Source organism: Gopherus flavomarginatus, chromosome 5, assembly GCF_025201925.1.
Source record: "Gopherus flavomarginatus isolate rGopFla2 chromosome 5, rGopFla2.mat.asm, whole genome shotgun sequence".
NCBI lineage: Eukaryota > Metazoa > Chordata > Testudines > Testudinidae > Gopherus > Gopherus flavomarginatus.
The window spans coordinates 55,881,469-55,897,622 of NC_066621.1; the positions used below are offsets into that span (position 1 = coordinate 55,881,469).

Sequence of the window (16,154 nt, forward strand, 5' to 3'; positions counted from 1 at the left end):
GCTTTCAGTTTCAAATCACTTTAATCACTAGCTGCATGTGGAGCACAGTCATGTTTTGTAGGAATTCACTATTTCATTGTAGACAAACAACTCCTCCTGCCTCCCACCACATGCGACATGGTATAGTATATTGATAATGACTGAGATGTAGCAATAAATATGACTTCATATCTCTACTCTCTGATATAAATTATTATATTGAAAGTTTTTTTCCTAATGTAAAAGTGCTTGTTCAGTTGTACAGTATTATAAGGTGTTTTGAGATTCATTATTTGCTGCAAGGTACGCCTTTTGAGGGGAGTTTATAATGACTAGAACAGACCACCTCTGCTACTGATGTCTTTTGATTCCTTGGGCCAATTAACTGCCACTGTGCCTCAGTTTCCCCATCTTTAAAATGGGGGACCTACCTCACAGGAGAGTTGAAAGATTTAACCAGTTAATGTTTGTAAAGTGCTTTGGGATCCCTGTGAGACAAGCTATTATGTAAGTTGCAAGTTATTGGCCCAGATCCCTCCACATAAGGATTTGTCCATTTCTCCAGAAAAGTCACCAGGGCTCATCCTCAAATCTGGCACATCTTTAAGAGGCCAGACCGTCCATAAGAACGCCCTTGCCTCTACCTCAGCCCCAATACCATGGCCTTCCTTTCGCTGCAGCAGCTCTCAAGACTCTGAGGGGAGAGGATGGCTCAGCAGAAAAAATAATAAAGGCTGAGGCAGTATTTTTGCCACCTTATTTATATGGATTTGGAAGGAGAAGGATGTACCTCCCTCCCCATCTTGCCATCTCCTCCCCAGCTTCTACAGTCTTCACATACTTCCCCTGTATGGAACTTGGACTGCGTGGAGAGAATTCCACAGAGTCCATAAGTTGGGAGTCCATTTTTAGTGGCTCAGTAGTTGTGGATGCTGTGCTGGAGGCTGACATATTTTGATGTCCCACATGACTCTCTCTGATGGGAGCTGCCGTACCCTTTCCCCCATTTCACTAAAGAAAAGGAATGAAAATTCAGCTTTTAAATTAAAAATAAAATTATATTAGAATTTACAGCAGGTTGTAAAATGATTGTTTAATGTTGCCACTGATACTAATCAAAGGAGTTGCTGTCATTATTTTTGAAAATGCTCATTCCAAGAACTTATGCCTGATATTATTTTGAACAAATTAAAGAAGAATGATTTGAAAGGATATTGAGGATACACCAGTCTTCTACCATTCTGAATGCAAATTCCACATCATCCCCTCAGGTTGTCTCATATTTATCTTTGCCCTGTGGGGAAAAAATTATTATAGTGCCATGTGATCTATCCTGATGGTGTAACGTTTGCATCTTCACCTGATGATTTTTATTCAATGCCTGGCAATGTTGTATTACGTCATGGCCCAATATTGTGTTCTCCGTGCAGTTTAAATACAACAGGCCAGATCTTCAGCTGGTCTAAATCAGAAAAGCCCTATTGACTTCAATACAGCTACCTTGATTTATACTAGTTGATGATTTGGCCCATGATGTCATCGTGTCACAATTCTTTATCAGAATGTCACAATACCTTAAATAAGTGCAGGGCTCTTTTTTATCCTATAGACCCCTGGAGAATGAGTGTCTCGTTCATGAATTTCAGTGTGGATGTCAACACTGCTATCGAAGCCAGTAAAATCCCATATTTTATACAGAAAATGCCTTACTTTTAGATTGATGAGATAGTTCACAACAAATGTACAGGAGTAAATGAAACCATTAGATTTTGTCTTTAGAAGTAATCAGCAGCACATATTATATATTGTTCACCAGACTATGATAAATTATTACCGATATACACAAGCAGGAAACTGTTACAACATATAGCCTTGAGCAAAAATTGACAGTGCTGAGAAAACTAGGATTCTTCATTTTCAAATACAGATCATATGGTGTATCCTAAAAACATAGGAAAAATCAGGTCAGAGATGAAAACCACAATAGAGAGCTATTTATTTCAGCTGTTATGTACCACGTCACGCACTATAAAAGAACATTTCAGTGCTCAAGCTGCAGTCAGTTGTATAAGAACTAACTGAATTTCAAATGGTAATGGTAAGAGTTATTTTAAAAAATAATTTGAATTAGTGGAAATGTAATGTTATATATATTTCCCTTCTTGAACTGTCACCGAAGACAACTGCACTTCAAATCACTGAAGACAACTTCTATTTGGTGCTCTGGTGCAGGGGTTGTCTGGATTTGGGTTTCCTTTTTGTTCTAATACATCCCTATGCTTAGTAATGTTTATTTCAGTGCATTTTTTAAAATATTGTAATGGAACCTTTGGGGTTGGGGAACAATTGATAATTTTATCATTATTCACATTTCCCCTTAGGATTGCTTTTGCACTTTTCTTCTAGTAATTACATATCAATCCTGCAAGGTGCTGTGTGCCTTCAACTCCTGCTGAAGTCAGTGGAAATTGAGGGTTCTCAGTCCTTCGCAGGAGGTGTTTGGCAATTTGTAGGGTTGACCCTTAAGTATGGGGAAAGTACTATAGCTTCTTTTGCAGTTGATGCAATTAACAGCATTAGTGTGCCCTACACAGAAGCTGTACTCTAGTTGATCTCACTAAATTGAATGACTGAACAATTTAGGTTTTACCTGTGAGTCTACAGGATGCTAACATTAACATTCTGTGATGTTTTCCAATGCCTAACCCACACGTTCCAATAAAATCCTTTTTAAAACGACATTCATGTTTACATTGGAGCACTGTTTTTAATTATTTTAATTTATTTTTAAACTAAAGACTTAATTATTTATTTTCTTAGTCGTACTAAATGTTTATTTAAAGTGTTAGAAATTGTAGCTTTAGTTTGTTCTATAATCCATGGAAAAAAAAAGATTTTTTGATCTAAAGGGCAGTTAAAACTACAATAAAGTAAATACTTTGTCAGGATAGAGGAAAAAATACCTAAAATTCAGTCCAAAAAATGAGGAAACTTTCAGTGAATTGAACTTCAAATCTTTCATGCCTTTTTAATGGCAGTTGGTCCCTTTGATTTACGGAGAACACAATTAGTTATTTATTTAACGTTTTACAGAAACTTTCAAACTGTTCAAACTTATTCAACTGTTGCTTTCATCTGTTCATCTAAAATATAATTAGAAACTGGTCTTTTTATTGTCCACATACATCGAGGAGCCTGTCTGTTTGTGATCATTGAAGAATGCACTGCATATTTTTCTGCATAAGTGTTAGAGGGGTTTATCCCAGTACTCTTCTAGGCCAAATTGCCAATCAAGCAGTTATATTTGGCCAGCTTAAAACTTCCCCTGAAGTTTCAGCTGCCCATCGTTCTTCATAACCCACACCTAAAGCACTGCTGAGGCCTTCTACCCTTGGGGTAGTCGCTGTTCACTAGTGAATGAAGTGATTCCTGTATATGCTCTGTAAATACATTTTCAGATCCTGCAAGATGAACAGTCTGTATGCATGTAGGGTATTGTACTGTTTAGGCATCAGTTCAGAACAAGGAAACTATCCACAACACTATCTTGTTACACACATGAGCTGGCTTTAGAAAAATAAGAGTTGTAACGAAAACAAACTCACCGAAGTCACAAAATCAAATCAAAGTCTGACATTTTAGACTTATTTCTTGTTGCTTATTGAAGGGTAAAATGCTCATTCATGAATTTATGTGCAAAGTGCTGTCGCTTTAAGAATGTAGTGGACTTGCTGTCCCCACATCTTCCTGTATAGCTCCTTGAATATTCCTCAGGGTGCCGCACTGTCCTTTGAAAGTAATGCTGTATTATCAGATATCAGCTGCAGTGCTCACATGTGCAGGTGAACCTCTTAACTGTGGAGAGACATGCACCCACACAGTGAAGAGGAGGAACTTTCCATGTTGTATGATATGTACTATCTAAGTCTTAGGCTCAGTGGTTCAAATTAGGGGCTAGATTTTCTCTTTAAGACATTTCCTTGCAATATTGTTGGGAGGGAAAAGGGTGTAGAGATCCATCTGGAGCTCCTGGAGACTTTGGGCCTGAGACTGGCTGCAGGACTTGGGGGCAGCTCTGCTTGCTGGTGTATATAGGAGCAGGACCATGCCCTTCTCTCCACACCCTTTTGGGAGGCTAACACCAATTTCTGTGCTCGTCTGGAGCAGTGTTTGCGTCTTCTCTGTGCACAAGAGCTAGGCTTTGTCTGGCCCCCGTGCAAGGTGGGGAAAGGAGCTCTTTATGTTCTCTCCTCCATTCTTGCAACTAGACAAAGCCTATTGCTGAAGATGGAATGTCAGCTTTGCATTTCTTTGGTTCTTTTTTAGTTTTTGTGATTCCCCTAGCATTGCTGAAAACACGAGATTGCTTGTGTCAGAAGACTTAAAAAAAGATGGATTTACACACTAGATTGTAGTGTATCATATCAATACCTATTTAAGGGTGCTGAATATTTATCAATACATATGCAATTTATAAAATATGACTCATAACACTATGTAATGCAGATTTTCCAAGGCTCAGTTTTTAAAAATAAATCACATTTTATGAATAAATGCTAAGGAACTTTGTAATGTGTAAATCCTAAAAAGGCACTATTTTGTGTGACATAGCATGTCCATAGCTACAGTATCTTTAAAACTCAGTCTTTGATTTCACAGATCACCGTGGAACCATTCATGATGATGTCTCTTGTCAAAATGCAGATATCACTGCTGGAGAAACATTCCAGATACTGAACACCCTCAAGCATTTGTGTGGAAAATGTTAGTTCATATGAACTAACCTACCATTCCAAAACCCTGTCCTTCAAATTCTTAAAATTTTGAACATCACTTATACCCATTGTAGATTAACGATCTGTGGAATTTCAAGTTGAAACTGAAAGTTGTTTTTTAGTTCTAAAAGCAATTTGCTTGTCGTTTGAATCAATGCATTCCAGGTTCCAGTCTGGAGTTCTTTTTTATGAGTTAAAGATAAACCCCTGGATATAGACATTTATAATAACAGTAATGCAGCAGATGCACACTTATCTGTGGAGGCGCACCAGGGCACTAGTGTAATATTTTATATGTACATATGTGAGACACTGAGATGGTTCTTACCAGTATTTATGCTTTTTATATATTAATCCTTCTGCTGTTTTTCATTTTCACTTAATGCAAGACTTATAAATCTTATTGCTAAATAATAAGGGTTGCACCATAGTATTTGGTATTAAAATAAACTTCCTTTTTTGAGTAGCCTTTTGAATTTACCCTTAAGAGAAATTTAGATTTGATATTTTTGTTTTTTTGTTTTGTTTTCTTCCTGGTAATTATGTTTGCACTTTGCTGATGTCTAGTTGTGCATTATTACAATGGAAGGTGACAATTTGATTGTCTTCAGTTGGAGAAACAAGTAATTTTATATTCACCAAGCTGTCAGGTAACACTACCTCACAGTACTAAGAGCTCCTGGCAATGTGGTTTGGCACCTATATTTAACTGCTTTGATGCTTGCATAACCTTTACTGAATCAGAAATACTTTGCCTGCTAGAAATGTTTTTTAGTCTTGTACTATAAGGTTTTCATTAAGAAGATTATCTGTTACAGAACTGCAGAAACATTGTTTCTTGTTATAGCCACTTAATAATTAGGTGGTTTAGTGCAAACTGACTACAGATGAGCCTGAAATTGAGACTTTGTTTCATTATCTGAAAAGAAGATGAATTACAGAAGTGCTGTATTTAGCTTAGAAGTGAGCCTCAAAAGTATTGAGGGGAAAATCTGATTGTAGATAATGTGTATCACTCAATTCTGTGTTGAGTGGCACTGGGTCATGGAACATCAGCTTTTGTGTTTGCAACTCTGTGACTAACTTTACTATATTTTGTGGCATCCTGTGCAGCTACTGAAAATTGATTGTAGGATGAAAATATACAAAGACATTATATTTATACCACTATAGCATATCTATCCTATATGTTTCCAATATAGCATATACCCTGTAAAGTGTCAGAAGGATTTAATTAACAACCTGTTAGGATCTTCCGCATTACAGGTTGAAGAACTGAGTTGCAGATTTCAAATTATTAAAAAAAGAACTTTAGTTTTCTTAGGGTAAAAAGCTATTTCTGTTTTTTATGTGAATTGTTGACTCAAAGTCTAAACATGTTGAAATAAATTCCTCTAAGTATTTTTAGGCATCCTTTATCAAACCATTTATGCAGTCTTTTAGATAAACAATTAAGCATTCCTTTCCATAAAACCCTGCGACTTAATGCTTATTTATAGCAACCATTGTTTTTTAATCTAATTGTTAATGGGGTACTTTTATTAAAATGTATGTTCTATTACTTGCTGCCTGAAGCAACAAATTCTAACAAGTTACGATGGATAAACTGCTGGTACACTCACTATTGTTCACATGTTGGAAGGTCGTTGGTAAAGATTGTTTGAAGTCAGATTTTTTTTTGCAACAGTAGGAAATTGGATATCCAGAGACACATGTCACAGTCATAGGACTTTAAAGTCCTCACAGTCACCACAGAGAAGCTAATACTAACCAATTAAACAGAGGTGGTTGCGTGATGTAACATTATCAGGAGAAACAATTCATGAGTCAAAGCATTCCAGGGCATATGAGCTCCAGTCCAAAGAACAGTCTTAAGCTGTATAAATAAAGCGACAGCAATATTGTCAGCTAAAAATAAGCTGTAGAAAATATTAACTTTTGTGACTTGAGAAGAACACATCTCGGGTACTAAGTCATTATCCTGTATTCCACTGCCCTTCACTGCGTTCTGTGTGAGTGGGGCTGCATATTCTCAGTGAATAATACTAATACTGAATAAAGAAAGAGGAACATTTCACCTACCAGAAATAGCTTGCATAGGATTTTCACCATTAAGTCTGCAGGGGCTGTACGGTGTGGTTTTTTTAGTTCTTAATGGTTTTGACAGTCAGTTAAAGAGACAGAATCATTTTTAAAGTCCAATATTTTACATAGAATCATAGGTTTAGAAGGGACCACAAGGGTCATCTAGTCTAACCTGTCTTGGAATGTACCTGACTGCACTGTCAGTATAATTATCAACAATGGCAAAAGGTGAATGGCAGTCTTTTTTTTTTAAATGCTTTTGCATCATTCAACAAGCTGTGCAAATACTATATTTTACATCTGAGAGAATGAAGTAGAGATGAGACCAGATCTTAATGCTCCTTAGTTTTGGAAAAGTGGATATGGAATCAAATTTTGTGATTCAGGCTATTTCTAGTAACGAGTAATTTGTCTGGTTTGTAAATAGAAAGGTGGGTATACCTGAATGTGTGTATTGTGGAGGCTGCATTTATATTACTTAGCTCGATGTTTATCTTAGCTGGAGTCTTGATTGCTGCAGTTAATGTTGTTCACTGCCATTCCTTTAATCTATTTCTTTCCTCCTCTCTTATTCCCAATGCAATTCGTGGAATGACCTTTCTCATGAATCAATTTAACACTGTTAATCTTTAGGGTGCTTTACAAACATCTAGCTAATCCTCATAACCCCCTCTGAGGTAGGGACTGGGAAAACTGAGAGACTGTTTAATTGATTTGCCCAAGGCCGCACTGGACCTCAATGGCAGAGCCAGGGGTAGAATTCAGGAGTACTGGCTTTCAGTCCTATGCACAGCTCACACTCTCTTCTCATTCTCACCGATGCTGATGTGTCATCAGTCTAACTCCATGTAGGTTTTGTATGTAGGGACACATGTAGGAATGTGGGACTTCAAGTGTAGTGAGTATTTTAGTAACTGCTCATTCCTGTTACTAATGCTCTTTGCAATCAGCTGTGGGACTTTATAATTTTAGGAAATAACTGTTTATTTTTACATGACAGACGGCTTACAACATTAAATAAACAATGAATTATGTTGCTGAGTTATGTCTACATAACTTTGTTTTACAGGAGCAGAGCTGCAAAATGATTTGGCTATTGGCACAATATTTTCATTTTTCTTTAAGTCATATTTGAATGCTCCCATAACTAGACATTGGGATCCTTCCACAGCAAAGGCAAATAGTGATAATTTCCCTGTGTGTTTATAGTAGTCTGAGCCAGTTCCTCAGCTAGAATAATTGTTGAAGCTCCAGTAACTTCATTGGAGCTCTGTCAGTTTACCCAATTTAGGATCTGGCCTATAGTTGATATTGGTGGGATTGCACAGATATAAGAAGTGGTCAGCTGTTAAGGCATGATTCATGGATGCAGGCCTTGAGTTTAGGAGGAGGCCTAAGGACTCATGATTTGACTCTTAAGTTCCATGTAGGGCTTACCTCCATAATGTGCTGGAGCCTGCCATGGGGAGGGAGAACAGGAGAGCAAGCAACCAGGAGCGGCACAGTCATGGATGTGGGTGTCGATCTGTAGCAGAGGGCCCTTTGGGTAAGATTTGACAAGGATGGGAGAAACTTCCATTTCTGCTGCCCTGGTGGAGAGAGAGGACTTCACTCTCCAGGCTTAACTGAGTAGCATCTTTCATGAACATCTTTCATGAAGTTCTTGTGAAAAGTTAGAAGGAAAAATGGTTCTTTTAATTTAATTTTTTTTGAGGACTTCTGAAAAATGTTTCTTTTATAATTCATTTGTTTAATTCATTTGATTCATGAAAGCACTTAAGCATGTGTTTGACTGTAAGTAGGTGAGCAATCCAATTTGAAGTCATTTGGACTGCTTGGATGCTTAAAGTTAAACGTGTGATTAAGTGCGTTGATAAACTGGGGTTTTGGGGGAGGAAATAAGGATGGCCACCTTTAAGAAGAGGAGGCATGGCATTGTCAAAAGCTTGCGTCTGTACTATTGGGATTATAGACTTAGCTTTATGAATGCTTTGATGGGGTGGGACAAACGAGCCTTCAGATTCCATTGCAATCTATGGTCAGCCACAAGTGTCCCTTGTCACAATAGCTCATTGTTATCAGATGGTTTAGGTATTCTTAAATTGTGACTAGGCTCTCACATTATTGTTGTCTGTGAGTTAATGCTGTGTAATTTGGGTTTAAATATCCCCTGGCTAGGACCCAAAATTGATCCCTAATTTCCCCTGGAGCATTTCATCATTTGGTCCTTCTGTGAGTAATGGATGGACAGTTTTAGACATTACATGCCTTTGGTATTAGGCATGCCACCTAGTTATTTAAAGGAAGCAGCTTTAAATCATTTGAAGAACTTCAGGCCATAGAAAAGCCTTAGATGAAAAGTTTCTATAATCATTTGTAGTTTTGGGAAAGGGTGACAAGCATTACCTTTAGGAAAAAGGAAATATGTGATGTTTGTATAGAATGACTGACTGCCAGGCTCCATTAGCGGACAGGCAAATTCTTCTCAGGGTAAAAGTTAAGGCTTATACATTTTGACATTAAATACGGGAGTGGCGCAGACCCACGCTTGGGATTTTGGCTTTACAACATGGAAACCAAGGCTGGTTGAAATTGGCACCCCGATTTACCAACCCTTCCCATTTCCTCAACTTCACTGAGGTTTGGCTAAATGGTTCCACTTTTGTCCATCTCAGTTTGAAAGTGAGATGTCTTGTTTTGGTTTTGTAAAACCCAAACCTGTGTTTGTTTAACCCAAATTAGGAAAGCTGAATAGGGGAATGGACTTCAGATAAATGATTCTAGATTCATACCTATCTTTCTCAAATACTGTAGGTATATTGTTTGCCTTGCTGATAGTTGTGCTAACCAGTCAATTTTACCAGTGTGAGAATATATTTTTTTCTCTCTGATTATAATGTGTGCTGTGTAGTTGAATACACTGATATCATGTGAGTGTAATTTCCCCTTATTTTATCTCCACTGCACAGTATTATAAATAAACAGTTAAAAAAATAAAGAAGAAAAGCATCAAACAAATCTGTTGCATCTCGTTTTAAGATTGTACCACTGTAGACACTTGTTCTAGTAAAGTAGAATTGGACCCACTTGATTGCATTTAAATTTTTCATGCTTCAGCAGTTTGGCTAGGAGCACAGTAAAGAAAAACCCCACGAGCGGGGATAGTTTAGAATAATAGAACTTGATTTTGTGTATTATAGCGGCACCATTTGCGCTGCTTTAGTTAGGGTTGTGTCAGCACTTCCATTATAAACCCCTGTTTTCAGGGGTTATAACTAGGGAGACTTTTTTTGAACAGAAATTAAAAAAAAATCATTTGACTGATTTTAATTTATAACAGAGCAAAAATAAAATAAGGTAAAATGGAAATTAGCAACATTGAGACACCTTTTACATGTCTAATTAATTTTTACTACTGAAATGATAACCCTTATTAAGGACTATGGTAAGTTAGTTTTGAATATTTTAAGTTTAAAATTGCAAAATTAATAGTTAAAAATAAGCTACCCATAATATTTTTCAACATTTTATTTTAGCAGAACAGTTTGTTTTGTGGATTGATGGGACAATAACTAAGGATTAATCTGATGGGCTATTTCAGTGGGAGTATTTGATCATACTCCTTGGAAATTACGGGTTAAATTCAGCCTTTGGTTAGAGCCTGATCTCGCAGTCTTCCATGTGCAGAACTCCTACTGAGGTAAACAGGAGTTTGCCATGGATCAAGCTGGCAGGAATTGGCTCTTACACCTGAGTATTCCTGTTTAATATAGTGCAGAAAAAGGTAAATTAAACTTACAGGGAGGGGTTGGTGGCTATAGGTTTGTAGGACTGTATCTGTGTTAGCATGTTTTAGAGGTGGCACATTCTCTCCCTTTCTATAAATAATTAACTTAAATTAAGTATAATATTTGTGTGTGTAAGTGTGTGTGTGTGTGTATATATATATGTGTGTGTATATATATATATAAATATAGATATTTATATAATAACAGAAATTTTTTTTCTACTTTACTATATTACAAGTAGGTAGCTTTAGTGAATGGTCACTTGAGGAATTACCAAAAGCCTATTTATGAAATAGAGGTGAAGCCTTTCTAGACTAATTATATTCAGCATGTAATTTCTAAACTTCACTCTGAATTTTGATTTTCAATTAACATTCCCAATTTGAAGATAATTTTCTATTTAATGTAATTGCAGGAAATAATTTATTGGCTGATTAAGACTGGGGGCCCAGCCTTCCTTAAGAAAACACTCCCTAACAAACCAGCCTTTAAAGCCAACTCATAGCTTTGGACAGATTTAGCCTATTTTCACAGCTGCAGTTGTGTTTAATTAAGATTGTGCACTATTATTCATTGGTGCAATTTGTACTTAAATTATTCTTAAGAGACATTTTCATTTCTGGTTTTGTGTCATGATTAATTTATACTGAAAAAATAACCCTAGCTATTGCTATTGGAGGAAGCCAGTTCAGTTTATAACAAGAATGGTGTTTGTTAAGGAGTGAAGTCAATGCAGTTTGTGACTTTCACTTTTAAATGCAAATTGTGACTTTCAGTTTTAAATGCACAGTTTATAAATTGTATGAAGCCATAGTAAATTTATTATGTTGTCATGCGAATGAGTAAATTAACATGATGATTGTAATCAGAAATATAGAACTAAATCTCTCAATATATCTTAACCTTTTCATTATTTTAGGTCACAGTAATTATGAACCAGGACCTCTTGAAATACCTGTCACACTAATAGTTTCTGAACTCTCCGCTTGTTATGTGCACCGTAAACATGTATTATTTAGTGGAGTATGAATGTTATATTCACTCAATTCTACTCATTGACAACTTTAATACTCTTAAAGGAAATGCAAACCTTTATCCCCTCCCCCACCACTGGTATCAAGTTGAGGCAGGATTATCATTATTTATAGAATGGTTATTCTAAATAGGTATCAGCATTTTAATATGTATCAAAGCACTTCTAAAGCTTGTAATACTTTTATTTAGAACTGTGCATAATTAGATTAGCTGTTCCTATATTAATTTTTTTCACTGTAGAATACTAAATCTGAGCGCCCTCATTAATTGTGAGAAATTTAGCATTAGCTGTTAAATCCTATGTGAAACATGGGCTGCTACATAAAAAGTACTGTTTAAATTGGAATTAACTTAATTATTTTTCTTTGCACTTGATATTTCCTTCACTGTAATATTCATGAAAGCATGTGACACATTTGTAAATTTAACTGTTAGTCTCAGATTTCCAGACCCTTTAATCAGTATTTATTTGTCTGTAGAAACAGTACTAGCGAGTTAATGATTTGCTAATTTGAAAAATGCTCATGTGGTTTCCTATGTTAACTGATTTGTGCATTTTTAAAGAAATGGTATGAAATCAATTATTGCTAAAGAGCAATTAAGGTGGAGATCTTATTCCTTAGTTCCAAAGCAATTTCAGTATTACAGATATTATAAAGTTACTGAAAACTGTAAAAAAAAAATAAAATCTAATATATTTTAGATGTCTGCTTTGACAGTTGTGGTTATTTTCACTAGAAATTTTTAAAAAGTGGTTTAAAATTTTGAATTGAAATAATTTACATTTTAATTTAAGTAACATAAAACTGTTTGCATATAGAATGGCATTAAGAAGTTGTTATTAGGAGAATGCCCTTTTAAATAAATATACTTATTTATTACAACTTGACACTCAGATTTAACTGAATTCTTTCAAATGCTTTGTATCTTCTATTCAATATCTAATAAAGATGGAAATATAATTAATTATTTCAGGCACTTAAGTCAAACTGCAGAAGATTGCCTCAAGACTAATCATACATTATCAGTCATTCGTTCAATAAGCCACTTACAGTTTTATAGCACCCTTCAAGTGAATATCTCAGAGCCCTTTCCAAAAGGTAAAACTGGATGCAATTTAAAACCAGTTCAGAGATGGTAAAGCTTTAAACAAACAAATCATAGTACTTCTTTGGAACAGCTAATGTTAGAAAGTCTCATCTGTGAAGAAAACAAATTCCACATGCAAGGGATCAAAGTAAGCAATGGATCCAATCATGCAAACCCTCATTCATATGAGTACTCCTTATTTACGCAAGTAATCCCATAGAAGTCAACTGAAGGCAGTAGGACTGTTCATGGGAGTAAAAGTTTAGTGGACTGGGCCCATTGACACATTTAACAGAATATACATGTACAGAAGAGTCATCATTCTATTAAGGCGAGAGAAAATAATACCATCTTACAAGTGTGTGTAAATGGGATGACACAGGATAAGTCAATACAATGTTTCATTTGGAGCCCTTTATCACAAAACTGAAATGTTCTGGGCTTCTGAGGAACCTGTTAAATGACCAAGGATCTAGATCCTCTAAACCCTTAATCCTGCAAGTAGTCCTATTGATTACAGTGGGATGACCTAAATGAGAAAGGACTACTCATGTACATAAGGGTCTGCCTCCAATTTTCATGTTTTGATCTATAGCTTCATCCAGGTACTCAATAGTAAAATCTTATGTCCTGCCCTCTTTTGTTGTTCTGCAGAAGAATGTCTTCCAAGCAGGCCACCTCTCCATTTGCCTGTGCAGCTGATGGAGAGGAAGCAATGACCCAGGATTTAGCATCACGAGACAAGGAAGAGGGCAACAATGATCATCACGTGGCCTCCCATCTGCCTCTACACACCCTAATGCACAGCAAACCTCACTCGGATGAGCTACCGACTCTGGTTACCACCATCCAACAAGACGCCGACTGGGACAGTGTTATCTCAGCCCAGCATAGAATGGTAAGTTTCCCTTTTATATGCAGCTTTTTTAATTTAGTATTTCAGAAGATTCCTCACCTCTCATTTTGAAGAGCCTATTCTGTGCAATCCTTCATAGATGTGAAACTTTCTAATTGGTAAGATGCCAGGCGTAGTAATTGATCAACATCAATATGGAATAATTATAAATTATAATTGTATAATCTTGTTAAGTATACAGGTCTATATGAATGAGATCATATGATGAGTTCACCTTCAGGAGGGAAATGCATCTATTTATCATGTTTCCAGTCATCCCCTGATTTATGTCATAACCTCTTTAGCTCATATATTTGCACATTAATTTCAGTAAGAAGAGTGTAGCTCATGACTGTCCATCTAATTGGGCTACAGGAGCTGTTGAAGGCAGAAAGAAACTTGAATATGTTTCTAAAGAAGGGCCTTCCCTTGTCTACAGTGCATATTCAACTTCAAATAATAAATTTAATATTAATTTTCTCAGTGAAACCCACTAGAGTGAGAACATTCATAGTCTGACACTGGAACACAGAGGCTAACATCTGGGCTGATACCACAACTCATTATGTTTATTGGAAATGGCAGCCTTTTGTGAAGGGCAAATGGTTTGAGATTGTTGACTGCATATTAAGCCTTTTGTGCTCTAGATCACCAGTTCAAATACAAACAAGATTATCAGCGGCCAAAAGTTGTCACTGCCTGATATTTGTTCAGTGGTTTATATGAGATGAATTTGGTGTTGTCTATCCCATTGGACAGACATCCATGTGACAAAAACACCATTATGATTGAAACTAACTGGGAGTCTCAACGGAACTGCCAAAAGCTGAATGCACATGGAGATTTGATGAACTTCTTACCTGTGTATTTGCCCTTGCTGAGCAGAATCAAGGTGTATGGACTGGATATTTGCTTCTGATTGTATCTGTTCTGTGGATGGAGAACTCTGGTTTTCAAACCAGTACCTTTCACAAGCACTAAATTCACACAAATAAGCTAAAGTGAAAGGCCTTCCTTTTCTTTGCTCTTGTGATTTTGTCAGATCTATAAAGAATTATTTTTTTCATTAAGTTTGAAGACTAAGTACTACCATCATCATAATACATTTAAATACTCATAAATAATAATGCATTTATTTCATGGTTAGGTTAGAAACATAATGATAATGATTTATCCTGTACAGATATTGGGAGACTTAAATCATTCATCTGTTTGATGCTGGGAATGAAGGCACTAAATATATGCTAAGTATTTCTGTAGTATTAATAACACTTATTAAATTAATTGGGATGAATTCAGATTATATAAATAGAGCAGGAAAATGATGTCTAAGCAATAAGTCACAAATTGAGTCTGTGTATAACTCATTGCAAGATTAGGGTTTAAAAAGTCACTAACAGTTTGATGCTTCAGTTGCAAAACAGATAAAAGTCTCCTTGATTTTAACTGAAATTATGTGTGATATTTTCTGTTGTTTGTAAAGATAGACCAGAATGGTCATAGAGCACATATATCTATATATAATTACCCAGGTAATGGCTGTTATAGAAAATTCCTAGATATTGGAATAGAACCTCATTTTAATTGCATATGTTCTCAAGACATTCAATAATTAACATATCACAGTAATTCTCAGTTAGTTACATTTTATAGACAGGGAAACTGAGACACAGCTAGGTTGATCAGAAATGTTGAAAAAAAGATGAGTCTGAGCCAGAAGCTGGTAATGGGTGTCAGGGGATGGATCACTTGATAATTACTTGTTCTGTTCATTCTCTCTGGGGCACCTGGCATTGGCCACTGTCAGAAGACTGGGTACTGGGCTAGATGGACCTTTGGTGTGACCCAGTATGGCTGTTCTTATGTTCTTATGAGCCATTCCCACCCATTCCAGAGTGGGACATATGTGCAATGGGAGTCGAAACCTCAGGGCAGCAGCAGCAGTCATGGAGTGACTCTGTCATCTGGAAGGAAGGAATTCTCAACCTTCCTGGAATGCCACAGGGCACAGGCAATATACTCAGGCTGTGTGCTGAGAAATATATTAGTACCTCAGTCAAAATCAAATATCCTGCTTGTGCACAGTAATTTAAAATGATTTTACATTTATAATGGCAAAATGTAATTTCCATTTTCTCTCTTTTGGAATGATACACTTTCATGCCAACATTTGCTGTACCTCTGAGGAGACTGAACAGCCACACGTCGCTCTCTTGCCTATCATGTTTCAGAAACAGGTGCATGAACTTTGCTTGAGTGACTTGGCATTCTGGTTTTCCTCCCTTGTTTCCGAAAATACTACATCATACAGTTTGATAAAGTTCCTGAAAATCATTAGTTGGTCCCACAACTCCATTGGGTGAAATCCAGCAGTCTTTATTCAGGCACAGCTCAACTGAATCAGTGGGAACTTTTGCCTAAGAAAGACTAGGTATAACTTAAGTGGTCTGGCCAGAAGTGAAAATGAAGTTCTAAGGCTTTAGATCAGGTCAGTTGAATTTAAAACAA

The 16,154-nt window shown here is 36.4% G+C and overlaps 1 protein-coding gene across 24 annotated transcripts in view; it reads left to right on the top strand.

Annotated features, from left to right (window-relative positions):
- The window catches only part of SOX6 (SRY-box transcription factor 6), a 458,734-nt gene that overhangs the window by 163,879 nt on the left and 278,701 nt on the right, over nt 1–16,154 (top strand). For 23 of the 24 annotated variants that reach the window (XM_050954523.1, XM_050954527.1, XM_050954538.1 and 20 more), the window contains one exon: nt 13,406–13,649. In XM_050954523.1, the coding sequence (XP_050810480.1) occupies nt 13,406–13,649 (244 nt within the window). Of the gene's footprint in view, nt 1–4,638; nt 4,744–13,405; nt 13,650–16,154 lie in introns of all 24 variants that reach the window. The other variant, XM_050954541.1, reaches the window with a different exon arrangement.